The sequence below is a fragment of the Anastrepha obliqua genome, chromosome 4, assembly GCF_027943255.1.
Source record: "Anastrepha obliqua isolate idAnaObli1 chromosome 4, idAnaObli1_1.0, whole genome shotgun sequence".
Lineage (NCBI taxonomy): Eukaryota > Metazoa > Arthropoda > Insecta > Diptera > Tephritidae > Anastrepha > Anastrepha obliqua.
In genome coordinates this window covers 2,489,319-2,517,292 of record NC_072895.1, presented here as the reverse complement: position 1 = coordinate 2,517,292, position 27,974 = coordinate 2,489,319, and the positions used below count along the sequence as shown (strand labels likewise).

At 34.7% G+C, this 27,974-nt stretch overlaps 3 protein-coding genes across 8 annotated transcripts; 2 read left to right on the top strand and 1 right to left on the bottom strand.

Annotated features, from left to right (window-relative positions):
- The first annotated feature begins 20 nt into the window (after positions 1–20).
- On the top strand, positions 21–15,282 carry LOC129246262 (guanine nucleotide-binding protein G(q) subunit alpha-like). 2 transcript variants are annotated; one of them, XM_054884944.1, is made up of 8 exons: positions 21–270; positions 9,236–9,420; positions 10,590–10,744; positions 10,834–10,992; positions 11,091–11,220; positions 11,633–11,786; positions 14,982–15,089; positions 15,199–15,282. In XM_054884944.1, exons 1-8 carry the CDS (start codon positions 111–113, stop codon positions 15,249–15,251), a joined length of 1,104 nt encoding a protein of 367 aa, XP_054740919.1. In that variant the 5' UTR covers positions 21–110; the 3' UTR covers positions 15,252–15,282. The 2 variants fall into 2 exon arrangements, with proteins under 2 accessions (XP_054740919.1, XP_054740918.1); XM_054884943.1 differs by having other exon boundaries at positions 15,169–15,275.
- Positions 15,125–19,870, bottom strand: LOC129246260 (muskelin). Of its 3 annotated transcripts, none has more exons than XM_054884940.1 (11): positions 19,710–19,870; positions 19,111–19,323; positions 18,844–19,048; positions 18,507–18,783; positions 18,178–18,446; positions 17,783–18,115; positions 17,280–17,723; positions 17,138–17,223; positions 16,918–17,074; positions 16,673–16,859; positions 15,125–16,596 (listed from the first exon to the last, which is right to left on the bottom strand). In XM_054884940.1, exons 1-11 carry the CDS (start codon positions 19,868–19,870, stop codon positions 16,301–16,303), a joined length of 2,628 nt encoding a protein of 875 aa, XP_054740915.1. In that variant the 3' UTR covers positions 15,125–16,300. The 3 variants fall into 3 exon arrangements, with proteins under 3 accessions (XP_054740915.1, XP_054740916.1, XP_054740917.1); XM_054884941.1 differs by having other exon boundaries at positions 15,125–16,494; XM_054884942.1 differs by lacking the exon at positions 19,710–19,870 and adding an exon at positions 19,472–19,542.
- Positions 19,831–27,871, top strand: LOC129246263 (calcineurin subunit B type 1). Of its 3 annotated transcripts, XM_054884946.1 has the most exons (5): positions 19,906–20,033; positions 20,085–20,272; positions 23,990–24,029; positions 24,122–24,420; positions 24,481–27,871. In XM_054884946.1, exons 3-5 carry the CDS (start codon positions 24,011–24,013, stop codon positions 24,649–24,651), a joined length of 489 nt encoding a protein of 162 aa, XP_054740921.1. In that variant the 5' UTR covers positions 19,906–20,033; positions 20,085–20,272; positions 23,990–24,010; the 3' UTR covers positions 24,652–27,871. The 3 variants fall into 3 exon arrangements, with proteins under 3 accessions (XP_054740923.1, XP_054740921.1, XP_054740920.1); XM_054884948.1 differs by lacking the exon at positions 20,085–20,272 and having other exon boundaries at positions 19,831–19,942; XM_054884945.1 differs by lacking the exons at positions 19,906–20,033; positions 20,085–20,272 and adding an exon at positions 21,450–21,797.
- The last annotated feature ends 103 nt before the right edge of the window (positions 27,872–27,974 follow it).

The window sequence follows — 27,974 nt, the reverse complement described above, 5'->3', positions numbered from 1 at the left end:
TTGTTGTGGATACATTGCGGTGGAGAACAATCAACAGTTAAAGCGAGTGAAAGTGAAAAGATTTATACGGATTAACCAGTTTTGGAAAACTGATATTTCACGACCTTAGTATGCTCCGAAGCAGTCTAGAAACTGCATTAAGGTGTAGTTGTTGCTATTCAACGCCAAGCGAAGTAATTTCAGAGGAAGAGTTTAATGAGCAAAAAATTAGTGAAGAATTAGAAAAATACGATGTTGAGTTAAACGCTGCTAAAAAATTGCTGCTATTAGGTAAGAATAATAGGAGAACACATCTGGGACAGTCCGGAAGTATGCAGAATTTAAATACGAGTTTGCATACATAAAAATATCATCCAGCATTTTCTGGACAAATAAAAATGTGCTAAAGTTGTGCGGTATATATACGCATATACCACCTTGATCTAAAAGTTCACGGAATTTAGTCAGAAAATTCAAAATATAAGTTTATTCTTCAAAGGTGATATTAGCGCCTTCAAAGTACTACTCGTCAACAGCAACGTTTTTCTGCCAGCGTTTGATCCAGTTCTCGAAACATTTCTGGAACCCTATTTTCGGTATAGCGACAGCACGTGTAGGGGTAGACTTACTCAAGGCGGCGTAACTTTTTCAAATGTCAAGCAATGGCGATACAGTTTTGGTGGCAATGTTAATCACAGATGTGGCAACCTAACGAAAGAAACAGAACTCAAAACAGTTGACTTATAGCGTCACCTGGCAATTGCTGCGTATGTGCTTCAAGTGTCATATACCAAAAAAAATGCATTTTAGCAAGTACGCAGAAATTACCAAAAGCTCTTCTTTGGCAGCCGTAACTGATACCTTTTTTAATATCTACAACGATTTTTTAGTTAGAATTTGTTTGCTATTTTTCTTTAAATATTATCCATTCTTTAATCAAAACTTTAAATCAATAAATAAAAGATTCAAACTTTACAAAAAGTTTAGAAGAATTTAACGAATTTTCATCTAAATTTTGTACTCTTTAATCTGAGTTTCTGGAAAATTATTGGGTATACAGTAACTTGGCCCATGAAATTTTAGCAAAATAAGTGCAAGTTTTAGGCGGCTAAAATCGTGGTGATTTGTACTCGTAATAATCATATTTTGATGACGTCTTGTGCGATTATATTATATTTTACATATGCCTTGGCTGTTTTAATATAAAATTTCAGAAAAATATGGAGCAATAGTGTTTTTAAAGTTTTTAATATTCTTCAATTAGTGTTTTAAAGTATGTAATATAAGCTGAAGTAAGTGGCACAAAAACAACTGAAGCCTCTATATTCCGCCAAAATGTAACTGCAAGTAACCGCCACAAAGCTTTGGGATATCAGTGTTCTCTACTGTATATAAATATGTATGTATATAGTATAGTACACATACGCCTAGCAATGATTCATGGTAAAAAATGTTCGGCTTTCTGATAAGGTTTAGAAAAAATTTCAGTAATGTTATGTGGATGTGGATATGCATCATTGTATGCAAATTTAAAAATAGCGTAAGTATGTACATATGCATAAGCTGGCATTTATTTTGAGGCAAAGCAACGGTTTGATAAAATCCTAGTTTTAATTAAGGGGTTACTTGGGTTTCGTCGGGTAAAAAAGGCCTATTTTCAATATTTTTTTTTTCTATGTAAAAAATTATTTATTTAAATCAAATTTTTTTCTGTCTTATAGATACATATTTAAATAATAATTCCTAAAAATTTCAAAAACAAAAAATTAAAACTCCTCCATTGTGACGTCGTTTCCGGTGACCCCTCGAAAAAAAGGTGCGTCCGCGTTGTCAGCATAACTCCTGACAGGATTATCGAAAATGAAAAAACAAACATAAGTGTTTTAGTTAAGACCATAAACTCGTGCTTGAACGAAGGAAAGAAAAAAAGTAAAAATTGGAATTTTGGCAGACAATTTAAAAAAAAAAAATGAAAATTTCGGTCAAATTTGCTTGACATTTTGTTTTTTTTAAATAGTTGTAATTGAAACCTGTGTAAAATTTCATCAAGATCGGTTGGGTAGTTTTCGAGAACATTTGACAACCGGCTTTGAAAACACGGTTCCGAGAAAAACGCGTTTAAAGTTTTGAGTAACAATAAAAGCGGCTTGGAGCGCACACCTTCCAAAGGCTGTATCTCCGAAACTATTATTCGGATCGATTTGAAAATTTAGGATAATATTCTTAAGATGTTGTAGAAATTAATAAACCAAAAAAATCGATTTTTTGAACCCACGAAACCCATGTAACCCCTTAACTGAAACTTCCAAAGAAACTGTACAGCAATGAGCCAAACTTAAGGGGGCAGATACCTGTAAACAGCCATATTTTCCCTGATTTTCATTAAAATTATTTAAAATAAAGAAGTCAATATATATATTTTTTTTTATTTTAATCATTTAAAATGGCGGATGTACACTCAACTCTTCCAGGAAGGTCGCAGCGGGGCTTCTCGATCGGCGGGCATTGTAGCATCGGTGTCAGTAACCTGAATACCAAAAACCAAAACTTTTTTTGTTTATTAATGTCATAATTTCTAAGTGAATTAAACAAAAATGGAAAAAAAACTTCGAGGAATAAAATGTTTAAAAAATAATGAATTTTGGGGCGAATTTTCCTACTATTTGTGCTTCGAAAAAATTATTTTTTCGAAAAATTTTCGAATTCTAAATTCACATAGAAAGTAATATCATAAAAAGGATGTGTTTGAATACAACGTAACTATGATATACAAGGTGGCGCAAAAGTAACCTTGCGATGTTTTTTGGCTATAATTAAAAAAAAAAATGAAAAGCTTTGATTCTTCTTGTGGATTATTTTTATTTGGTCTTTTAATTTTTTTTACATCAAGTCGAGAATATGATGTCATGTAAATGGCCGCCGTCACAGTTGATTGCCATTTGAGCCCTTTTTATGGCATTTTCCATCAGTTTGGCCAAAACTTCCGGCGATAGGTCCTCACATTCTTGACGGATATTGTCTTTAAGAGCTGCAAGAGTCTGAGGCTTGTTGACATAAACCCGCGACTTCAAAAAGCCCCACAAAAAGAAATTTGGAGCGGTCAAATCAGGCGATCTTGCTGGCCAGTGCAAATCGCCAAAACGGGAGATTAGGCGCCCGGGAAATGCATCCTTCCGCATATCGGTTGTGGCACGTGCAGTGTGTGCCGTTGCACCGTCCTGTTGGAACCACATGTTTTCCAATCCCAATTCATCAAGTTGCGGCAAAAAGAACTCGTTGATCATTGCTCTGTAGTGTTCACCATTCACAGTAACCGATTGGCCCGCGACGTCTTCGAAGAAAAAAGGTCCGATGACTCCTCCAGCGAAAACAGCACACCATACAGTGACTTTGAGCGGGTGTAATGGCGAAGAGCCATGGGTTATACGCGGATTTTCAGTGCTCCAGAAGCGTAAATTTTGCCTAATTACGTTCCCGCTAAGATGGTAATGGGCCTCATCACTCATGATTATTTTTGATGAAAAATCATAGACGCGATTGGCGGTCAGCAGCTAACAGCTGATGCACCGTCTGGACTTCGTGCGGAAACATCTTCAAATCTTGTACCAAAATTCGCTGTAAAGACCGTCGACTGATACCCATTTGCGTGGCACGTCGTCTGGTCGATGTCGACGGCGGTTCCATGACATCCTCGGCTACAGCAGCAATATTCTCTGCAGAACGGCTACTCCGGGGTCTGCCACGCCTGGCAGCATCTCGTGTTGTGCCAGTCTCTTCGAGGCGTTTAAATTTACGTTTCAAAAAATTGTTTCACATATTCTTAAAGGATTTCATGAAAAAAAAAAAACAATTTGCGAAATTTTACAGGTATCTGTCCCCTTAAGAAAGACACAATTCACTTACTACAGGGTGCGCTATCTGAGCCTAGGGAATGTGATTATTGAATACATTCGACAACCAATCGGCCTCAGCGGTTGTGGGTTTTAAGGGGGGACCCTCATTTATCGGGTCAAAAAAATCGATTTTTTGGAAATAATTTTAATCTATTCTACAACTATTTAAGAATATACTTTCAAAATTTCAAGTCGATATCTGTATTTTTGAAGGAGTGACAAAATGTTTAACAGGACGCGACGGGTGGCCTGATCGCCTGTATCCAAAACTTTAAACGCGTTTTTCTCGAAACATCATTTTTCGATTTTGTGTACACAATTGAGAACGCTGTATTGAACCAATCAGGCTTTACAATAGCTCATTTTAAAGATAATTAAATTGTTTTCAATGTGACATTAAGTGTTTTTAAAAAAAAAAAGATTTTCATATTTTTTTGTAATTTTAAAGTCAATGTTTATGCATGAAAAATCACTTTTAACATAAAACTGGGTAAAAAATATCAATTTCGACATTTTTTTTTTTTAAATCAAAATGTCACATCGAAGGTATTATCCTAAAGTTTTAAAAAAAATTTGGTTTTTTTATTTCAGAAAAAAATTCAGAGCGCTAGAATGTACACAGATAGAATGAGGTGCCATGGACGAGGTGTATATTTCCATACTTAAAATGTTTTTTTTCTTCTCCGAAAATTTTTGTAGACAGTCAAGACATTTATTAAAGTACTTTATGAATTACAAAACGTTTGAAGTTATTTTACCTGAGAAAAAAATTCCCAAAAATGATGCATTTTTCGACCGTCTAAATGAGGGTCCCCCCTTAACTCAAACAAATTTTCTTTCAATACGCAACACACTCACACTTTTGCAAATTTGTCTTCAGCCTACAAAATACAATTGCTCGTTCAATTTTAATAGAGGAGGACAGCTTTGACCAGCAATACTTCGTCGGACGAAACTTTGCTGTCAAATTTAAAACCCACTGTGGCATATGAACTTATTCCCAGATAGAATACAGGCATACTGAATATTTACAAACAAGTAACTTCTCTTCCTTTTGTTTGTTTATTCGAAGAGATGACGTCAACAATCCTCAAAGTCGCGAAAAATAAAGTAGCGGATTCCGGGAGGCACCTTTATGTATTTTATACACCGTTAGAGTATTCGCAACAAAAGCGTTAGCAAAGTTTATTACTTTATTAAGCGTTAAATAAAAAGAAAGTACAATGAAACTATTATAAAACCTCAACAAATTTCAATACGCGATCTTTTGAAAATGAAAAATTTATCTCCACGAATTTAGAGATTTTATTGAACTCAATTAAAGCTTTAGTAATTTCGAGCATTTCCATTTATGGAACAACATCAAGACGCACGCCACGAAATAAGAGGAGGAGTTCGGCCAAACGTCAATTGTGTATGTATGTATGTATATAATTTTGATTTGAGAGACCAGCACCGAACTTCGGTGAGCTCTGGCCGTAATATTAAAAAATATCCTCTCAAGAAGCACCAGACAGTCACAACACCAGGGATCAAAACAAAAATGAAAGGCAAAGATAGGATTATTCTACATTCTCCTGTTCGGCAATGATTTTAAGTTGATCAATAAGCATCGCGCTTCATAGGTAGGAATAGGATCCGAAATGTAAATGACAAATAATAATAATAAATAACAAAATAATCTTACGAATATTTTCCAAGTTCATCAATATTTTGCAAGGTAGCTGGGTAGAGTTACGGCCTCGTATAATTACACCGAAGTTAATGAATATTTGCCTCACTGCGTTGAACGATTCAATAAACGAGGATACCGCCTTACCAGGTTCTTCACAAGACTTTGAACATAAACTATCTAATAAAACACGGCGCTACATGGGTATTCAATGACTCAAAAACCATTTGCATCCATCCGAAAAGAACAACGCTTAAGTACCAATAATAAATTAAAAGTTGAAGAGCCTAATATATACTGGTTAGGTTATCCCGGACAAAGACAAACTAAACGGTTTGCTGCGCAATATGCACAGGCTCGGGATATGGTCCAATGACTCTTGTCGCTCTTGCAACCTATTCCCGGAAGCCCCACTACACTTACTTCTCGAATGTCATGGCGAAAGTCATAGCGAGAAGAAGAAGAAAACTTTTCGGCCTGGAATGACCAGAAGAAAGGCACATACACTCAGCCCAACACAGCTCCATGCTAGGTTTGTGGTTTGGATGCAGTATTGTGATCAATATATAGCGTTTTTCAATAGGTGCGCTTCAACTTTTTTCCGATAGGGAGGGCGAACGACGCAATATTTTTTATTTTTCGCTTGTCATTTGTAAACTTCATTAGTATACATTTCATCATGGAACGCTACACACTTGAGCAACGATTGCAAATCGTGCAAATTTTTTATGAAAATAATCGTTCTGTTGCTGCTACTTTAAGAGCAGATTTTCCAAAAAATCATCTTCAGTGATGAAGCTCACTTTTGGCTCAATGGCTTTGTCAATAAGCAAAATATGCGTTACTGGGCAGAAAGCAATCCACACGTGATTCATGAGGCACCGTTGCATCCCGAAAAAATCACTGTTTGGTGCGGTTTACATGCCGGCGTCGTAATTGGCCCATATTTTTTCGTTGACGAGAACGATCGCCACGTTACTGTGAATGGAAATCGATACCGCGACATGATAAACGATTATTTTTGGCCGCAATTGAATGGTATGGACTTAGACGACATGTGGTTTCAACAGGACGGGGCCACAAGCCACACAGCACACGCTACAATTGATTTGTTGAAGAGTAAGTTCGATGAGCGCATTATTTCCAGAAATGGACCGGTCGAATGGCCGCCGCGCTCGTGTGATTTGACGCCTCTAGACTATTTTCTTTGGGGTTATGTGAAGTCATTGGTCTACAGTAACAAGCCGGCGACGATTTGTAAGCTCAGAGCCAATATTGAACGCGAAATTGCTGGAATTTCGGCCGATTTATGCAAAAGAGTGGTCGAAAATTGGGTTCAACGATTGGACTTCGTAAAACGTGCACGCGGTGGTCATGCAAAAGAAATCGAATTTCATACTTAAATCTATATGTTCAAACTCGATAATAAAAAAAAAAATTAGTTAAAAAAGTCAAACCGTTTGTGTTTTATTCAAAAAAAAAGTTGAAGCACTCTTACTGAAAAACGCTTTAAAACACAAAAGATCTAAATATAAGGTTAAAGATCTATCTGAACAGTTTATGCTTTTACCAAATGAGATAACGAAAAAAATATTTATAATTAAATTATAACATATAGGTACAGCTACAAGTGCCTGTGTGTTGGCTGAGCGCCGAAATGCCGGAACCATTCTCTGTGAGTCTGCCGTTTTCGCTTGGTAAATAATTGCCCACCTACAGGCGTTATGTGACCTATGTTTCCAAATTATTATTATATACAGCCATCGGCAGATAAATTTGTTTGTCTACATTTATTACCGTTATTAAGCTTACATTTATGCGAGGAATATACTGTTTTTTTTTCCGATGGAACATTTTAAATTGAGCAGCGGAGAGTAAAACTTTAATATGGTTTCCCCGATTTTTAGTATAATTTTTTGTTTCTTAAATAAACGTTTAAAGTAATTACTAAAAATGGGACGTGGAAAGCATTGTATGCTGGAGAAAAGAGCTCTTACATACCGTATGAGTCAAAACGGAAAAAGCTATGCAGAAATAGCTGAAATGATGATGTGCTCTCGGAAAATGGTTTATAATGCTCTTAATTTAGTTAAGAAAGATTCATCCTATCTACATAAGCAAAAAAAAACGGAAAGAAACCCAAAGCCGCGAAAAACTGATGTTAATGTGGATAGAGCTATAATACGCAAGAGCAAAGCAGATCCTTTTAAGTCGGCCAGGCAAAAAATGCTTGAAATAAACCAAGAATCTAGTCTACAGGTGTCCAGAAAGCTTGTAGGAAGGCGACTTAACGAAGCTCAGCTGTTTGCCGCATAAGCAGAAAAAAACCACTACTCTCAAAAAGACATATCAAACACCCAATTGCCTTTGCAAAAGCCCACAAAGACAAATCTATTCAGTTTTGGAAAAACGTACTTTGGACCGACGACACCAAAATAAATAGGATGGGACCAGATGAAGAAAACTATTGTACGCCGTCCAAAAAATCAAGCGCTAAATCCTAAGTTCACAAAAAAGGCTATTAAACACAGCGGCGGAAGCATCATGGTTTGGGGAGCTTTTTCCTGGCATGTTGGGCCGATTGTTCACATGGTTAGTAAAATGGAAAGATTTCAGTATCTGGATATACTCCAGAATAAAATGAAGTCATTTGTGTCTGAGTTTATGCCATTAAATTGGACATTTATGCAGGACAATGATCCAAAGTATACTGCAAAGACAGTGAAGCAATGGCTCAGAAGAGAAAAATTAATGTACTAGATTGGCCGGTGCAGAGCCCTGATCTCAATCCAACAGAAAATTTGTGGAATGACGTTAAGGTCAAAATCTCAAAAAAAAAATTAAAAAATTTTTATGATTTGTGAGCCGCAGTTGAGGAGGCTTGGTACTCGATTCCAAAGGAGAGATACCACAAGCTTGTAGAAAACATGAAGCGACGGCTTGAAGAAGTAATCAAAAACGGTGGATATAGTACAAAATATATACTAATCTGGTAAAACAATGTTATTACTTAACTATCTAATTTGTTTACTATTTTTGCTTTTATTTGGAATTTTTTCGGATGTGCTATTTATGTGTCCAGGAGGTTTCGTGAGTTATCAACGTTCTCGTAAATTGAATCAGAACAGAAATTCTTTTTGACCATTTTTTTGTTTGTTGCTTTTTTCCCAATAAAAAATAATTATTTAAAAACATATTCAACTCTTTGCTTTCAAAGTCTAAATGTGCTATTTATATGACCATGGCTGTATATACATATATAATTGGAGCGTACACCCTTTTTTGAGTATTTGGCCGAACTCCTCCTCCTATTTGTGGCGTGCGTTTTAATGTTGTTCCACAAATGGAGCGACCTACAGTTTCAAGCCGACTCTGAACGGCAGGTTTTTTTGTTTTTATGAGGAGCAGAAATTAGTCCAAATTATTCCCCACAAAAAATGTCACGTCAACGAACGGTGTAAAGCTCTCTTGCCTAAGCTCACTTTGATATACCCTACCATAGAATCGGGTATAATGGCGACACTATATTTTTTGTGGGAACAAATAGCCTGTGCGTAATAAACTGCTACGAATAAGATCTGCCTCGCTGGCGTGCATACATACATAAGTAAACAATTTATACCCATATTGAAAATTCTAGTTTCATATTATTTAAATTATTTGCTTTATTAATATACACTATTTTTTATAGGCACTGGTGAAGCAGGCAAGTCCACTTTCTTCAAACAAATGCACATCAATTATGGGGATGGTTTCTGTGATGAAGCGAAGAACGAATATAAGCGGGTCATACACCAAAATATTTTCACAGCCATGCAGTCCATGCTTCATGCGATGGATGTACTGAGAATCCCATTCGATAAATCAGAGCATGCGGTAAGCATTTACTCGCGAGCTAAGAACGCCAAAATGCGAAGTAGTCAAGACTAAGGATAAAAGAGATCAAGACTAAAGATAAAGATAAGAGTCAGCTTATATGAACATTCATTCATTTTTGTAAGAAAAAAACAAGGTACTCGATTTTCTGCTTTCAATTTGACGATATCCGGATCTACCTAACGAGAACTAAGCAAATCGGTATAAAACAGGAAGTAACTCCAGCGAAATTAAAGATTTTTTTCTTTTTCTTTCATTTTATAGTCATGCTTTTATCTAACAGTAAAGAGCGACTACTGAGCTCATTATATGATTATTTTGTAATGAACCATATGAAGACCATGGGAATCTATGTACATATATGAAAATTTAGCCGTTTTCTTTGTTAGAACTTGGCTCAAAAACAAACGAACGGATTGCAACAATTCAATAGAATATTCTTAAAACTCACACAACTCTATTAATTTTAATTCAATTACAGTCAAATATAGCTCATTCAACGCAAAATTAAATTTACTATAACAGTAGTGTACTAAAAAAAATCCTCAATAACGGATAATATCGTAAAAATTATGTCAAAGTTGAAAAAATAGAGAAAAAATAAAAAAATTCCAAATACTTCCGTCTACAGTCTCGGCAGTTGTCATTTCAGAAAAATTGTCAACACACTGTCAAAAAGGCTTGTTTTTGTTCTTTCGAACTAAAAAAACAAATTCGAAATCGGATGGAAATTGGCGAAGTCAGGAGTGATTCTTCACATCAACCTACTGAAAAACGGTTTTATGGCCATAAAATGAGATTTTGGGGATGTATTGGAAATTTCTCCTATACCACTTTGTTTAGTTTTTCTATAGCCATAAGTTGTGCTAGGTCTCCATAAAAGTATATTTAATTTTTTTTTTTTTTTGTCACACAGTGTTATTTGTATGCTTAAGCGCAAGAATTTGCTATTTTCATATGAAGTCCAACCATAATTTTTCGGAAAACCACTGTTTCCCAAGCCTATGATTGCACTATTCGTAGAACTTTATTTGCATGCTCCCCTACGGAGGATTATCTCTGCAGCGTTCAAAGATGCAAACTTGAAATTTATAGATTTTGCTTTCAAATGTGTTTATAGATCTATATATAGATTGATTTATATATAGATTTATCTTCGATTTCTATAGGTTCTGGCAAAAACCCTGCTGGCTACCAATATCGAAACTGTAACCACTTTGGAGGCGTCAGCAGTTCAAACCATAAAATGTCTGTGGGCCGATGCGGGTGTGCAAAAGTGCTATGATCAGCGCAGGAAATATCAGCTCATCGATTCTGCTAAATAGTACTATAAGTTTGTTGCTTTTTGCTTTATGTTTACGATTTGAACTTCCTTTTTCATTTATTTATTTTTATCTTTATTACTTTTTGAAGTTTTCTTAATAAGCTGGATTGCGTGGCCCATCCAGATTACATACCCAATAACGATGATATATTGCACTCGCGTTTGGTAACTACTGGAATAGTGGAGCACGTTTTCGATACCCAACGGAACAGACCAAAACGTAATAGTGTCAAACGACCATTGCTTCGGTAAAGAAACGCATTCCTTGTTCAATTGCCCAATTATGTGATAAACGACATTACAAACGAGATTTGTAGAATATATGTGGATATATTTTCTATTTCAGGGTAATAGATGTTGGCGGTCAACGAACAGAACGGCAAAAATGGCTACAGTGTTTCGATGATGTGACGGCTATCATTTTCCTTACGTCACTTTCCGAATACGATCAGACATTGTATGAGGCGCCAGGTTTGGTAAAGAATCTCTTTAAAATACTCGTACGTTTTCTAAAAGTAGTATCAACTTGTTTAGCGCACAGCTCATGTCTCTCACACATTGAGGATGTAACAATCTAACGAGTTGGCTGCAAGGGCCCATCCTAATGCCTTTTATAATTGTCGGTTTGAGAAAAATGTGTTCAATAATCATTGTGATATATCGCATTTAGAGTTGGACTATTCTAATCAATTTCGGCCTTCCTAAGCGATGGATGAGCCCTTAAGTGAAATATTAATTTTGTTTGTTTATTTAGCATTAAATGGCCCACAATTCTGAGCTCTATTCGATTTCCCCTATTGTAAAAATGAACCAAAAAATCTTAGTACTATTAGTCATCCTAAAATATCGCGTGTTATTATTTATTACTCACTTTTTTCTACGTTTCAGAAACGTATGGACGAGTCCAGAGATCTGTTTCGTTACATCGTAGCGTCGACATATTTTAAGGAATCGTCTATAATTTTATTCCTAAATAAACAAGACATATTGGAAGAAAAGATAATGTCATCCCATTTGGTAGACTACTATCCAGACTTTAACGGTAATTTATGACAAATGTTTGTACACGTGGACTATCTAGCGGTTATTTTTAAAATAAATTTTATTTAAAAAGGTAGTAGGGGATTCCAGAGAAATGCCGTTTATACCCTATCCTAAACTTGTGGTTCAGTAGGTATTGCGTTAAGTCCTGAATCTCTTCAGTTACTTCGAAGAGATGCCTCTTGACGTACCTGTGAGGTAGCTTAGCCTCCAACAAGTGAGTGCAGGGGTGGCTCCTGCGGCATCTTTCCAGTAGGAATTCCTTGTTGAGCATAGTATTCCTTAAGTGTAGTGGTTTGACGTCCTTTATCCGATTGGTGAATAGGGTAACCGTGGATTTAGTGGGGAAAAGTTGGAGGATCCTCGCAATGACGATGCGAAAATTTCTGGAGAGATAGTCGTTCACTTTTGAACAAAAACTATCGATATCATTTCCGGACGCCAATACCTGGCAATCCTCAGCGTATGAGATCTATAAAATTCCCTCTGGTGGTTGAGGAAGCTTCGAGATATATAAGTTGAAAAGCAATGTAGAAAGGACTCTCCCACGGTTTGTCTGCATATTTATGACGCCAAGTGCTGTGGTAGTACGGTGGAGTACCCACTTTACAGAAACCATGCTGATGCGTAGCTGTGGTAAAATGTTTTATAAACAACGGAAGTAGGAGGACCTCAAGTGTCTTCAATACTGGAGGCAGGAGAGAATTTATCGGGCGATAAGACTTTCCTTCTCTTCCCATATGTCATATTTTAAGATCCGATTATAAATACCGAAGACATGGCATGACGAAAAAATTGTTTTTTGAAATTTCCTCGCAAAAATACTTCAGACCCAGAGGTGAACGATGAACTTTTTTTCGGTATGCAAAAATTATTGAGAAATAATCGAGAGGGTTGCCTTTTATATTTTGCGATCAATAATGCAAGCATAGTAAAATAATAATGAAAATGGATTTATTGTTTTTCAAAATCTGCTCCTTGGCAGTCAATATACTTCTGCCTTCGCTGGAACCAATTTTACAAAGCACATTTGACTCCAAAACGAGTTGTTTAAAGGCTTCAACAGCTTCTTCGGGCGTTGAAAAACTTTGACTTCGAATGTCATTTTTTATGTTCGGTAACTAAAAGAAATCATTAGGAGCCAAATCGACTGTGAGGCGGATGACACATTAATTCGATGGTTCAAAAACTGTCTTGCGGGAGCCGATACGTGAAAGTTCATATTGTCTTAGTGAAGTATGATTGTTGTACTTGTTGTTGGCGGTTGGTTTTCCTTAAGGGGTTACGCCACTCTAGCTACTGTAAAAAAGCAGTTTTTTAAGGATTTTTTTTACATTGAAAGAAAGGTGCTAGGAAAAAACTGTTTAAGTATATTATTAAGCATGTATTTAAGTGTAACTACAAATATTTTTATTGAAAAATATTACAAAATGGCGCCTTTGGAGTGAATCTCTGAACGCGCCCTGCGAAAAAGGCACTTCACGGCACGCAGTACAACTGACGTAAATGTCCCCCTAAACCAAATTAAAAACATTCTTCTCAATCGACGTGAGTATAGCTGTAGAAATACGTACGGGATTTTAGAAATATTGAAATTTGTGTATTTTGCAGATGTTTGAAGTCAAAAGTAGAATTTTTCGTCTAAAATGGAACCGTTAATTGTTTATAAAAATTTTTCTAATCAATTAATAAAAAAATCCGTACGTATTTCAGTGCGGAATAATGTTCTAAAGATCCTTGTACAATTACAAGTGAAAATATTAAAAATTGTTTGTGTTATGCTGCTTGCCGTTTTGAAAAATCACATTTTGAGATAAACACGGTTTAAATTTGTATAGTCGGTTCAGAGACGTCAGAGGCGCTCGCGCAAAAGTGCGAAATATTAGAGATAAACATTTTTTTCACGCATAAGACTTTTTGTTTTATATTCTAAAGAGTTTAAAGCATCTTTTAAGCAAAAAAAAAAAATTTCGATATTTTGAAAATCCTAGAGTGGCCTAACCCCTTAATTCTACGAAAACTTCTGACAAACAAATGGTTGTGTACTACTAAGAATTTACTGTTTTAAACTTCTCTAGTGGTACCATTGCGACATGACCAGATTTTCCAGAAAAGCAGGCGACCATTTACTTGAGGTGATTCATCTGCGAACAACTTTTCTGTTTTGTTTCCAGCTCATATTCGAGATGCGTCACCTTTCACGATGTCATAGACGCACTTTGAACTACCGCCGCTGAATTTCTTCAACGTTTCTTTACACCAATCGACACGAGTCGCTTTTTGCGCAATTGTCTAATTATGCGGTATCCAATGAGCACAACTGTTCATGCAATACTGAATGTAAGCTGATCGCACTAATACCCAAGGATGCCTCTATCTCACGATAAGTCACATGACGATCTTGCGTTATCAGCTGACGCATTGCATCGTTGGATTTTGGCACAACCACCGTTTTTGGACGGCCTTCACAACGTAATTTATACTACACGGTCATGTTGAAACTCCTTGTAACAACCTTTCATAATGGCTAAGTGTGGTGCTTCCACCCTCATAAATCAGCGCACAAAAATTTACATCAGTTAATTTCATCTTTTGGGCGGGATGAACTTTTCAACTCAGTGAAAAGAGAACAAATAAAGCTCGCAAGTGAAAACGTTGTAGGTAAGTTTATGCTAAAAACTGCCACACTTTTCGATGCACATATCGAATTACAACTCATCACATGATGTTGCAAAGGCGCAAAATATTAACGACAACCTTCTTAGTACCGGAAAATTTGGTTGAGGGAATGCAAGGATGATAGAGCAACAGTCACCAGGTAAACCTTCTGAATTCTTTTCACCCACGACTGCTGATAAGCTATTTGGACATTCCCCCACTTTTCGTGTTTTATGTAGAGTTTCTAGGATGGTGGTACAAAAAACAATTGATAAGCATAAAAAAAAAAAAATAATTGGCGCGTACACTTCTGTTAGGTGTTTGGCCGAGCTCCCCCTCCTATTTGTGGTTTGCGTCTTGATGTTGTTCTACAAATGGAGGGACCTACAGTTTCAAGCCGATAAGCATTGATAAGCATACTTTTTACAAAATAAAAAAATAAATCGATCTCTTATACTATTAAATTTAAAAAAACCGCTAAATGCCTTTCTCCGGATGTTAATGTGAAAATCAAGTTTACTCAAATGCACCATTTTAGGTCCCAAGCGAAACGCTGTCGCCGCCAAGGCTTTCATAGGTAAAATGTTTGAAGTGACACTTCAAGACAAAGATAAGCAATTATATATGCACTACACGTGTGCAACTGGTAAGTATGCACATAAAACCAAAAATAAGAATCAATTATAAGTTACTAGAATGTGCAAACATATATTATTTATTCACAGATACCAAAAACTTTCGTGTTGTATTTCTAGTGGTACAGGATACAATAATGCGCAGTTATCTTAATTCCATGGGCATCGATTAAACTACGTTCACAGACAAAAGCCGTGTGTCCCTTAGCTTAGATATATTAAAGATGGTGTATTGTAAGAAATCTATGTTAATATTTTATTGTATTATTTTCGCTTAAAAAATAGTTCAATTTGTATAATGTATAATAAAAAATCAGTACTATTTTATTGTTGACAGAGAAAATATGAACAACGCGCTTATCTCATACATTTCATAAAAAACAATATTTATGCATTCGTATCTGAAAACCTATATGCTGGAAATACAAACTAGTCAAAATATGGAAGTTTTTAAATAAATATTTCTTTCTACGTTTAATTCTTAAATCATCTCTACGAAAAAATTTCGTTATCGACATTATGGGCTTTTCAAAAGCTTTCAAAGCAATTTAACCTAGTTCTCCTGCGAGTGATTTTAAATCTTCACAGCAGTGTTTGCATCAACTATTTCATAGCAGCAAAATTAACGAAAATATTGCGCTTCTCTCGTTACTGCTCTCAACTTGAACAGATGAGTAGAGCAGGCCTCGCCAAACGTGGTAGCACCAGTTTCGCTCCGCTCCGAGCTACGTTTCGTTACTGCTTGTAGTTTAGAGCAATAGCCGAAAAAATGGGGCTCCTTTTCTTGTTTACCAACTGCTGTAGTCTGAGTAGCTGCAATGTACTGGCAGTTAACGATTTACTTATTTACATATAGACGCAAACTAACGAAAGGCATATTTCCGTTTTAGCTTTATCTGAATTCTATATTTGAACTTATCTTTGCGCTAAAAACAATAAATAAGCAATATTCCTTTCTACTTTTCCTCTTCTTGCCGCCTTGCTTTGCGCTATCTGCTGTACTGCTCATCTGTTCAAGTTGAGAGCAAGAGCAAAACTGAGAACTACGAATTAGCGTTGCAATTTCAATCACTAAATAACAGGGCAGCTTTCACATTAATTAAAAAGGTATATACGATTTGTCTCTTCAGTAGTTCAATACATCTTTCAGAGTTCCAAAAATAATAGTGTAATAAAAAGTGAGTTCACTTAACCAAGGGGTACATTTGTATAGAATAATAGTTTACATTACAACAAAATCGCTAAGATTTTTTACCGGCTGAACCATATTAGCTGGCATTAGCTGGACTATCTTATTGAAGAGAAAAGTACGCCGTCTACGCAATTCTAGCAGATGATCATCGTATGCGCGTTTACTGCTATTCCGGCGACTTTGCGACAGCGAGCAACTGGTTAAGACTGCCGAATCGGAAGATGCTGAAACGGAAGAAGATGTTGCTGTGCTATCACAAGATTCTATTGACAGATCTGCTGTGTTATTGATGGCATCGTTGTGTGAATCAGATTTGTTTAAAATACCTTTAGAAAAATAAATTATACATTTCCTACAAATTGCTCTGAAATTATAAATCATTTGGTTTTTCAAATTTTATACCTTCTTCTGGTTTCTTTTGAACGCTTTCAGTCGATTCTGTATTTGTGTCGATGGCTGTCTTGTCGACCTGTATGTTGCTGTCCATTTTCAGTGTTTTACCTAGTGGCGGTGTTGTTAATGGGGACCGCCCGGATACACTGCTGCAACTATCATCTGTGCGAAATAGCAGGGATGCTAACTTGTGGAACTGCAAACATAGACACCGTGAAATATTTTTATTAGTTTAAAAGGCAAAGTATATTTACATTATTTAGTTGCTCGACGTTTGAATGATCAATGACTTCGGCGACGTGATTGCGCAAATACTGCATTGCCTTTAACGGTTCGGCACGTGCCATTTCTTCGTAGTGCAGCTTACGCACAAGGTAACGGCAATGCATTAGTATTTCACTCCTTTTAGGTCTACAATTAATTATTATATATGTATATTATTATAGTCAACTTATGCAATTAAAAAAAAAATACTTTTCCAAGTCAAGTGTCCAAAAATCGTCCAAGCGCATTTGCGGTAGTGACGACTTGCCAGGATTCCCGCCAAAAAGATAATGCAACTGCAAAATTTATACGTATAATTACAACAAATCTTATAAAAAACATTGCTTCCTACTTTTGCTACATCGTCGTATACCAGTTGATGAGCGTAGCGAGGACATGGCTCAAGCAAATCGTTCTTCATGGCTACATTTCCAGTTTCAACATTGTGACGGCATGTATAAATGCGGGACCACTTACAGGTCTTCAGCGAATATACCCAAAATGAATTCGAAGCACCAATATGTTGAATATCCCGGCGATCTTTCAGTTTACTCAAACTTGAGAAGATATAAATTTCGTCGCGATCGCAATCGATTGTAGCGCGCAACGTGTAGCCTGGTGATGGTTCGTTTGCTGCATCGCTACTACTGTGGTGCTTGCAGGCGCTGCTGCCAGCGGCACCACCACAAGTATTATTCAGCACAGATATGGCCTGCGTATCTACATCATAGGCGATAAAGTCCTCGATATCTTCTTTGCCCCTCTGACCTCCATAAATATATAGTTTGCGATTTTTCTATGCGTGGGAATAGTAACAATTAATAAAAATTTGTGATGGTATAATGCATGTTTTACCGTATGAAACACCATACAATGAGTAATGCGTGACTTTATTGAGAGCACATCTGCTTGTGCTGCACTTGGATGGTGACAGTCGACAAGTATCTGTGTCCAAGTGTTGGTGGCAATGTGATAAGAGAATAGACCCGAGTACTCCGCTTCGGTTGTTGTGCTGTTCGAAACACTACGAGGTGTGAGTATTTTTCCACCAAAAACATAAATTGTTCGTTTATCGCTGTCAATACACATTTGATGATCGTAGAGCAGGTGTGGTCCACCTACTTGGCTTGTATCGTCGCATATTTGGAGCCAAGTTCGCGCACGTGTGTCATAAAGGAAGAAGTCGCTCTGTATATGAAATACATTTAAATAGAACCTTTATTTTTTTTTAGACATTTCAAAAATCTTACCTTTATATAATCAGTGGTGCGTATGGAGTTATCCAAATAGCGACCCAGCATAAAAATATTTTCACTAACTGAGTCGAAGACCATTTTGTGACATGAACGCGGGGTAGGTCCATTAAAAAGCTCAGTATTCTCGAAAAGAAGTGTCCAACTGTTATTTGTTATGTCGTACACCCACAAATCACTAAGGTCGCGGAAGCCGTCCCAACCGCCATACAGATAAACTAAATGTTTTTTAGTATCTACAACTAACTGATGACCTCCGCGGGTGCCTTAAGAAAAAATCAAGTTGCAATTATTTCCAAACATATTTAATGAAAAATTATTTTCACCTGGCTGCGTACTGCTTTGCGTGTGTTGAATACGCCAAGTATGCTTGTAATCCTGGCGCTTTAGATACGAATCCATAAGCCCCTGATTTACACACTTACTTATAAATTCTTCAGCTTTATGGAAATCTCCAGTTTCGACAAGGTACTTATGTAGTTTGCTTATCAGCGTATGCTCCAACTGTACCTGTGTTTGTTCCTGCAAAGCTTTAAATGCCGCATCATAGCCCTGCTGGCGGAAGTGTTTCAGGCACAATTTAACGATTTCTTTTTCGCGCAACTGCAACAAAGAAAAATTTAAGTAAAATAAAAATGTTTATGGAAAACATATATTCTTTACCATATTGTATTTCTTTAAGCTCGCACTGGTATACATTGGATCGTCCTGACCATGCAATTCTATATACCAAATACTATAGTTGAATGTGGGACCCCAGGAAAGTAATGGTACAATTTTTATATACGACACAGGTAGTTCTTCCGAACCGTCTTCGGTCTTCCAGCGCAAATTAAAAATTTCGGGTACGTGATCATTTTTGAGACCCCTAAAATCAAATAAAAATTTACTTTAACTTTCACAACTCCGCTGTAGCCAAGTTATACTTACCCTTCTAGAAGCAAAACCATGCGCTCCTCATCGAGACCTCCGAAAATTCTAAATTTTTTTATATTGCACACGTGTGACTTTTCAAACTTCCCGAATTTGATCTTTTTCACAATGGCAGGACGTTTTAGTTTCAAAGTGAGATATTGCGGCGGATTGTTAGTGTGTGCTGACCAACGTGACGATTGATCACTGGGACAATCTACGAGTATATTTCTAACATATAAAAAGTATAATATATATATATATTAATTCGAAACAACGAATGCACAAAAAATTAAAATTATTTATTATCATCGACTGCGCAGCTTGCGACGACTACGTATGTATGTAAATTTGTAAGTAGAAAATGGTAACAATTCACCTCAGCACCTGCATATAAAGTCCCTAGCTATCTTTACTTTGTTGTTCACTTGCTGTTCTGCGCTACGGTATTTATCAAATTTGTACCGAAACAACAAATATAAACACATTGAAAAAATATATGCGGTAGAGAACATGCAAACAAATAGAGCATAGGGAGCGCCAGAATTATGCAAATTTTCTTCCTTCCCCTGGGACTGTTTAGTAGACAACACAAATATTGTTGTTGCTTTACTTACTCAGGCAAATAGTTCGTGGAAAAACTGGAATAACTATGTATTTCAAAACCAAGCTTTTCGATATCGGCAAGTGCTGTTGCCGCCCCAGATGTAACTTTGCTCTCCAGTATTTTATTAGAATCAGCAACACCACCACCGACGCCCGTTGATATAGCCTCCATTATGAGTTATAATAAAGTGTAGAAAACGATTGTGCCACTTGAAAACCTGAACAAAGCGCTGCAAGATGTCCGGTACAGCAAAATTTTTTCTGGCAGTTTTTAAGCTAGCTACTTATTCTACGATTCGGAATTCGCTATGCGTTGTAGTTGAATTCGATGCAAAGTGTATAATGAGTTTTGTTGATTATATTTTTATTAATTAGCAATCACTTAGCGATGGGTAGATCCGAGATGTTTAAGTCGACTGTTTCGATTTTTCAAAATCTCGATAAGTATCGATATTTTCTCTCGTCGACGAATTGCCAGACGCGAACAATTCGAATGTAAAAAAAAATACAACGAAGAATGAAGAAGAAACAAAAGAACACATCCCCTATTTGTAGGTAAAAATCAGAGATCAAGGTAATTATATACATTATGGAGTACATGGAAAAATGTATCAAAAAACGTTAAGGGGGATACCAATTGATGCGAGCAAAATTACTTTTTTTTTCTCAATTCAAAAGTTATTAACAAAACACACTTTTAACACGAATTGAATTGCACTACTAGGCCGTGAAGTAGATAATTACCCTGCCTTCGTTTGTTTTCATAAAAATTGTATTTTTCAAAAAATTAAGAGGTATTTAAGTCGAAGGTTTTTTATTTACTTTTCCAGCTATGAACTATATTTTACTGGGACTCTCGACACTCAATTTTTGATTATTCTCAATGGAAAATTTCAAAGAAATTGCTAATCGGAACAGCAAATTGAATAAAGGTGGCAATTCATGTTATGAAATATTTTTAACAGCTGTCATTTTGCATGTTTGAAAACCAATCGGAATTTTTTGAAACGCTCACATTGACAGTATCTTTGGTCATTTTATTTTTCCAAAATGTGAATTTCCGTACTTTGCAAAAAAATGATTCACCCAGAATCTCGGCGTCTTTTTTCTTGTTAAAGCAGGTAAGAAACAGGGCACAATTCTCAGTGATCGATTGCTCTTGCATATGCATTAATAATTCACTTTCTATTTGCCATAATAATGGCTAATTTTTGAAACATCATAAATTATTCTAAAAAATTTTTATTAACACTTGTCATTTTTCCGCTTACTCTTACCTCGACGACGGTAGTAAAAAAATGAGAAAATTCACAAATTGTGCCACTAACTAGCAACAAATCCCAGGTAAATGAAAATTTTAAAAATTTCCCAGGTAAATGAAAATTTTGAATTACTTGGGATTTGTGCCTGCACTTGGTATAAACCACATAATGTTTTCTAACAATCAGGCATAGATAAAAATCAAAACGACAATAACAGAACATAGTAATGCCCATATTTGAAATATTGCCACAGCATTCAGTCAAATTTGACAATTATTATAAAATTTAACAATTTAATATCGAGATGTTGATTTTTAAAATGGGTAAAATTGACAATTGATATCTCCCCCATTTTTAATTAGCTCATATAAGTTGTTCTTATAAATACATTATTTTAGGGCAAAGCCTTACTAGTTTGTATTTTTTTTATATACAAGCTACATTCCCCCCGAATGGGAAATATCTAAAATTTGGCATCACTTATGTGTGTGTATAACTTCATATCGAACGAAGTAGCAGCGAAAAATGCGAAAGCAAAATCTGAATTTACTGAAAGGATAAAGTCTAGACCGTCTTGCAAATTAAACTGAAAAAATATTATTAACCGTACATCTTCCTGAACTTTTCTGGCAAAATTTGTTGTAAAAGTTTTAATAAATTCGCAGTCAAAATTTTACAATTGAAATAAAAAAGTTTCAATAAGTCCGAAGCAAAAGCAAAATAAGTGAGAAGTGAACGTGAAAAGTAGAAAATTGCCAACAACCCAGGGTATAAAAAGTGAAAATATAGATCTCGGCATTTTCTTTATATAGCACAGAATTACCAGCAAAAAATATGGTAAATTTTTATTTTCTTTTATAATTCGAGCTATGGCATTTAACTTTTTTATGCATATATTAAATATATATATATATGTATACATATATATTAGAGAATCTTTACTAATGTCCAACGTAAGTATGTTTAAAGATAGGTCCTCAATAAGTTTACCACAGATATGCTATTCTTGTTTATGGCTACTCAATGAAGCCTTTGGGCTATTACCCTGGCAGTAGTGGCAGGGTCTCGCAAGGCCAGTGGGGCAGTAGAAAGCCACAGCAGCCACCTGCAGAGCGCAAGTACAAACATAAACTCATTCACATGTGTTTGTACATAAATGTATATGAGTACGTCTAAAAGAAAACTTGTGTACACTTTTGGGGTTATTGGCTTTTGTTAAACAATTGCCCCAATTTCAAGAATTTTATTCAGTTCTAAATTCCATCCTAACAAATTTTGTTCTTTCCGATGGGCAAATAATAAAATATAATAACACTTAAAACTCAAAAGCTTAGGATTTTTAAAACAGTTAAAAAAACAGTTGGTGCCTTGTTCAGTTATCATGATTATGTACTGTCGACTAGAATATCGTGAGCACAATGATAGCACCAAGAATTCAAAAAATGCAGTATGCTTAGATGATTGTACATAAATATCAAGAAAAAGTATCCGTACACAAAGAAATGCAAGCAACATATTAAGAAATTCATTGTAAAAAAACTAAATCATTTTAAACTTTTATGAGAAATGTTTAGTCAGTAATTTTTCTACAATTTCTATACATTTTTTCCTAAGTGCATCTTTTAAAATTAAATTTCACAAAACAAAAACAAAAAACTTCACTTCAACGAAGCAGAAAAAGTATTCATACATAGCAATATACGGTTAAAGTATTCATATTCAACAAAAAAAAGGTGTTAGTATCTTCTGGGATAACCTTTCCTCTTGAGGTCATCCTTTAGAAGTATCATCTTTGGTAATTTTGCTCCATTCATTAATTATTACGTTTTCAAGCATTTCCTTGGAGGTTATGTTGTGCTGGCGGATCCTGCGCTCCAGTAAATCCCACAAATGCTCAATGGGATTGAGGGCTGGGTATTGGGGCGAGGTGTGTAAGTGGTGATTAGTGTTATACAGCAACCAGAGCTTAACATTATATGCCGAATGCTTGGAATCATTATCATGCTGAAACCAGAATTCATCACCATGTTGAACGCATTGCATCGTGCTAGTCTTTAAAATATTTAAATAAGAAAATGTATCCATTATACACTCTATAAAAACAAGTTTGCCAACTCCTTGCGCCGATATACACCCCTAGACCATCACATCTTCCCCGCCATACTTCACAGTTGATGCAAGATTTTCTTTTTCGAGCGTAGTACCGCTCTTACGCCACACTAGCCTTCTTCCTTTACTGCCAAATATGCAATATTTGCTTTCATCCGAAAATAGAACACGTTCCCAAAATTCTGGAAGTTTGAAAAATTAATGTATTCGTTCGAAAAATCCATGCATTTTTTTCTGTTGATTTCGGATATGTACGTTTTCTAAGTGCTACACGTCCGCGATACCCATCTTTTTTAAGTAATTTACGTAAGTATCGTCGTGTACATGCATGCCAAAGGAATTTGAAATGTTTTTTCATATTTCAGAAGTCGTAATTCGAGGATTATTTTTCACTGATTGCAATATGGCTCGTTTTTCACGTACGGTCAGCTTGCTAGGTCGACCAGAACGTGGCTTTGACATAATTGAACCAGTTGTATGTATGTTTGCACGACATACTGCACAGAAAAGTGACTTCTTTCTATGATTTGCCCGATTTCGCGGAAAGATTTGCCTTCATTTCTAAGATTCAGGATATTTTTTCTCTGGCTAACACTAATTTCGTTAGTATACAAGAACTCCAAAGTAATGTAGTTACAGCAATTTAATTTTTAAAGATGCACTTAGGAAAAAATGTATAGAAATTGTAAAAAAGTTACTGACTAAACATTCCTCATAAATGTTTAAAATGTTTAAAATGTTTTAGCTTTTTTTACAATGAATTTCTTAATACGTTGTTTTCATTTCTTTGTGTACGGATACTTTTTATGGCAAGTGTATGTAGGTAATTCAAATGCCTCTTTAATAAAACAATTTGAAAACTAAAATGATAATATTGCGTATGTGGATATAGATAAAATATTTTTTTTTTTAATTTTTAGGGTAATGAAACTTCTTTGCCCATGGAGATGTGCTCCAACTGTAAGTATGCAAGATATTTTACGCTGAAAAAATTTTTTTATTTTATTTCTACCTTTACATTTTTTGTAATTTTCTACTTTACTAAATTACAGTTGATGCCGATGAGATACGACGGCTAGGCAAACGTTTTCGCAAACTCGATTTGGATAATTCGGGTGCATTGAGTGTTGATGAATTTATGTCATTGCCAGAATTGCAACAGAATCCATTGGTGCAACGTGTCATCGACATCTTTGATGCGGATGGTAATGGAGAAGTCGATTTCAAAGAGTTCATTCAGGGTGTCTCACAGTTTAGTGTGAAAGGTGACAAACTGTCAAAGTTACGCTTCGCCTTCCGCATTTACGATATGGATAACGATGGTTACATATCGAATGGTGAACTGTTTCAGGTAAACCAATTTTTAGTAAGCATCTTTGTAGATTGACTAACTAAGTATTTAACTTTACAGGTGTTGAAAATGATGGTGGGCAATAACCTGAAAGATACACAATTGCAACAGATTGTTGATAAGACGATTTGCTTCGCCGATAAAGACGAAGATGGGAAAATCTCGTTCGATGAGTTTTGCTCGGTTGTTGGTAATACAGATATTCACAAAAAAATGGTTGTTGATGTTTAAAGACCACACTAATGCTACAATTTAATATATTTTATAAAGATGCAATTAATTTTTTGCAATTTTTAAACTGTTTTTACGAATTAATTTTTTCAATCTCGAAATAATTGTATACATTTTTTTTATTCTTAAAAGTATTTTTATATTGTTTTGTTGAAAATCGTTTTAAAGTTTCTTGAAGAATATTATCGTGTTTAAAAAAAGAAATTGCTTTCTACAGATATTATGATAAGCTTGATGAACATAATAACATAGAGTGTAACTTTAATTTAAAACAGAACCAACACAAAAGAACAAATGAATGCGTTACATATTTCACAAAAGATTAAATACGAAGAGAAAAATCCAATAAGCTGAGCATAATGACTTGTTGAGCTCTCATCAGAAGACGCTGTCAAAATTCAAAAATTAATAAGTCAATAAAAGGAACATAGCTCATGCGAAAGTATAAAATTGTAAACGTTAATAATTTAATATAAATCAAATTATCATTGTCTTGTAACGAGTTTAATAAGTTGAACACAGATATAAAAAGTAACAGGGCTTTCATCAAACGTGCAATATATTGATAATTAATTAACTGCAAAAATTAAACGGATGGCGTGAATACTAAAACAGTTTTAAATATTAACTTAAACCATGGACTTATTTTAAGATTGTATATAAACCTTTACTGCGATTTACTCTGCAATTGCATATGTTCTTGTTTTACACTGAAGCTAGTCAAATACAGTTGTTTTTATAAAAAATAACTGAACAAATAAAAATGCATGCAAAATCTTTTGAACCGAACCTCGAAACCCCGAAAACTCAAAAGGATCGCAACTGCTCCTTAAAAATTTGAAATAGTCAAAAAAGTCTCAAAAGAACTTATCCGATTTCCGAGTTTCCTCTATGGTTATTAAATAGAATGTAAATAAAACAAGGCAAATTAGGGGTAATGAAATGAAACTGGAACTAATGTATCGGAAAACAACTGGAAATCTGCTTTTGTTGTTATTAGTATAAAGCTGATACCCAGTTTCACCAATCAATTTTAAACTTATCGGACTGCTAAAGTTTAAAATAGCAGAGTTCGTATTGAAATTGTAATAATCTATTGAATTTTAAAATTGATTGGTAGAACCAGGCATAAAATTACAATTTTTGGTTTTGGTTTTTCTTTTCAACTTTTCACTTTGTGCCATGCAATAAGTTGAGAATTACCAATCAATTGCAATAATTTGTTTCGAACCTCGCACAGTAAATAAAAACAAAAAATGAAACGCATTATCAATACATAACTGATAGAAAGTAAACCTGAAAATATTCTGTATGCCATTTAAGAATGTTTTTCTTTTTTGGGAAATGAACAAATTATTGCACGTCCTGAATAGAACTTCAACATCAAAATAGTTATAATCTCCTCAATAAGTCGTTTTGAAAACGCAAGTTATCGTTATTTTAACTCAACAATTTCGGAAATAAAAGGATACATTTTTTATCATCATAATTTCAAGCAATCACATTTGTTAACTAGTTTTTCCCTGAAAACGCAATTAAATGTGAAAGCGCAAAAAGTGGCTCTGTTATGTAATTAAACAAATCTGAAAAGAAATTTACAGGCTTTTAAATTTATTTTCGTTTTGTATTTGGAGAGTACGAGTATTAAAAGGAGAAATTTTATATAAGAAAAGTGGAGACAAGTAGAGAAAACTGTAGAAAAGTTTCGCATCATGCGTTCAAAATCGAAAGCAACACAATCTTCTCTTGCAATATTATTGTATGAATATGATAAATAAAAAAATTAAGCAAATAAAAAAAAAATACTGAATATCTTTTTAGCTTTTGTTAAGTACTTTGTAGCGAATATATAATTAATATAAGCGCTGAGGTAGGTGGCAATTTTCATAACAAGAATGTTATTAAATAAAACGTGTATGAAATGTTATTGTCATAATTTTTTTCTTAATGCAAATGGAATTAGATAAAGATATAATAAATTGTAGCAAATAAACAAATTTCTAAAACTAGCAAAATTTCAACAAGTGTGAAACTTTTAAAATCTGCATGTTTTAAATGTTAAATTTTTATTATTTCTTATTCATTTTTAGTTAGTTTTCATTTAACGATTTCATATTTAGTATAAAAATGTATATGTTTAAATTGGTATTTGATATTCTTATAATTTTATTAAAGGCCATAAACTAAACTGATTTTTTACTTACCCTAGAATATTAAGAAAATTAATATAATATACACTTTGCTCTTCAAAACTATATTTGTATTTCTGCCTTAACGTCATGAATCTGAAAATCAAACAATAAAATTTCACACCAATGTTATTGCTAATTGAAAATTTCAAGAGCGAGCAATGGTTTAAAAAATATTAAAAAATACAAAAATGCATACGTATATAATAAAAACAGTTTAAAACTTAATTATGCACATTGTAAAAGTACACATGATAAACTTTTTCTAATGTACGTGGAAAAAGCACTTTAACTATGAATTATTTAAAAAATTAACTTAATAAAAAATATTGAATTGAGAAATTAGAACTTAAGTAAATTCATCAAACCAAGTCATTGGAGTATTGATAGTTGGAAATGGTGAAACGTACTTACGCATGGTCAACCTATAGGCGACTGAAATTTTTAACAGATAAATAATATATTTCGAGGACAAATTTTTAGAGAATTGGGTGCTTTAAAAAGACGATCTTATCTTGTTGGTGTTTTTTGTTTTTTTTTTTTTGTTTAACATGGCAGAGCAAATACACGGAACAACGCAAATGTAAGTTACAGTCGAAAGTACCGAAGTTGCCCAGAAAAATACAACACCCATTAGTAAAGCAATGGTCTGGCTCAAGATGGAGTCGAAAATTTCCAAACTCACTAACTCTTCATCTTCAATTCTTTCTCTACTTAAATAACCCTGCCTACCTTTCTATATTTCTTTTTTACACTACATCTTCTGTTCCATACTCTTAACGCATTCTCTAACTATCAACCGCCCCTTCAGCACTTGCCAAACTGAAAAAAGGAATTTTGACATTTTTGCACTTTGCAATTTTACAAGTGAAAACTATTAAAAATAAACAACTATATATGCATGCCAACGGTATAAAGTGGGCAGCAATGTTAAGAGCGGCAAAGGAAGAAATAACTTCATATTGTCTTAAAAGAATACTAAATAAAATAAAAAGGTATGTTACATATCTACATATAAATATATAATGGAATATTACTGTCTACTTTTTAAATGGCGAACATCAAAACATACATAAAAATTGTAACGAAGATAATGGATATTATTCAATATGGGCATCAATTCTTACTTCTCTC

What these genes read in the sequence shown, in the direction of transcription:
- LOC129246263 (XM_054884945.1), top strand. An exon ending in CATGGAGATGTGCTCCAACT is followed by an intron (nt 24,030 to 24,121) that starts GTAAGTATGCAA and finishes ACTAAATTACAG; the next exon opens with TTGATGCCGATGAGATACGA. An exon ending in CGAATGGTGAACTGTTTCAG is followed by an intron (nt 24,421 to 24,480) that starts GTAAACCAATTT and finishes TTAACTTTACAG; the next exon opens with GTGTTGAAAATGATGGTGGG.
- LOC129246260 (XM_054884940.1), bottom strand. Translation starts at nt 19,870, where the DNA reads ATGGAGGCTATATCAACGGGCGTCGGTGGTGGTGTTGCTGATTCTAAT. An exon ending in TGGACACTTGACTTGGAAAA is followed by an intron (nt 17,075 to 17,137) that starts GTATTTTTTTTT and finishes AATTAATTGTAG; the next exon opens with ACCTAAAAGGAGTGAAATAC. An exon ending in ACGTCGAGCAACTAAATAAT is followed by an intron (nt 16,860 to 16,917) that starts GTAAATATACTT and finishes CTATGTTTGCAG; the next exon opens with TTCCACAAGTTAGCATCCCT.
- LOC129246262 (XM_054884943.1), top strand. Translation starts at nt 111, where the DNA reads ATGCTCCGAAGCAGTCTAGAAACTGCATTAAGGTGTAGTTGTTGCTAT. An exon ending in TAAAAAATTGCTGCTATTAG is followed by an intron (nt 271 to 9,235) that starts GTAAGAATAATA and finishes TATTTTTTATAG; the next exon opens with GCACTGGTGAAGCAGGCAAG. An exon ending in CTCATCGATTCTGCTAAATA is followed by an intron (nt 10,745 to 10,833) that starts GTACTATAAGTT and finishes TACTTTTTGAAG; the next exon opens with TTTTCTTAATAAGCTGGATT.